The sequence below is a fragment of the Nestor notabilis genome, unplaced genomic scaffold (genome assembly GCF_000696875.1).
Source record: "Nestor notabilis isolate BGI_N333 unplaced genomic scaffold, ASM69687v1 scaffold7134, whole genome shotgun sequence".
In the NCBI taxonomy this organism is placed as follows: Eukaryota; Metazoa; Chordata; class Aves; order Psittaciformes; family Psittacidae; genus Nestor; species Nestor notabilis.
This window is the reverse complement of record NW_009925991.1, coordinates 70,396-70,718: the sequence shown is the minus strand read 5'-3', so window position 1 is coordinate 70,718 and position 323 is coordinate 70,396. Positions and strand designations below refer to the sequence as shown.

The 323-nt window shown below is 65.9% G+C and overlaps 1 protein-coding gene across 1 annotated transcript in view; it reads right to left on the bottom strand.

Moving 5' to 3' along the window:
* Nucleotides 1-11: 11 nt before the first annotated feature.
* Nucleotides 12-323, bottom strand: part of LOC104404787 (voltage-dependent R-type calcium channel subunit alpha-1E-like) — a gene marked incomplete at its 3' end in the record, with an annotated part of 59,962 nt that continues 59,650 nt past the window's right edge. Inside the window, 2 exon segments of the mRNA XM_010013313.1 lie at nt 12-178; nt 181-241. Coding sequence (XP_010011615.1) covers nt 12-178; nt 181-241 — 228 coding nt within the window.

The following is a 323-nucleotide window of genomic DNA, read 5'->3' as shown; positions in this document are numbered from 1 at the left end:
TGCTTCCCCACTGGGGAGCTGGAAGACTCGGTCAGGCCGGCGGTGTTGGGCTCCAGGGTGGAGGAGAGGAGCGGAGACCCTCCCTCACTCTCCTCGGCAGGTGGCGAGGCATCTCCAGTGTGCCGCAGCATGGAGGCGTAGGAGAGGAGGGGACGCGGCTTGGGGGGCACCGGCGGCCTCGCCGGGGAGTGCTGGTGTCCGAGATGGAGGGGATGGAGCTTTCACTCAGGGACCCCATTCCCTGCAATGCATCAAGACATGCAGGGGAATACAGGTGTGACAAGCAGCACTGTGCACCCAGTCTGCCCACCCCTCAGCCTGGG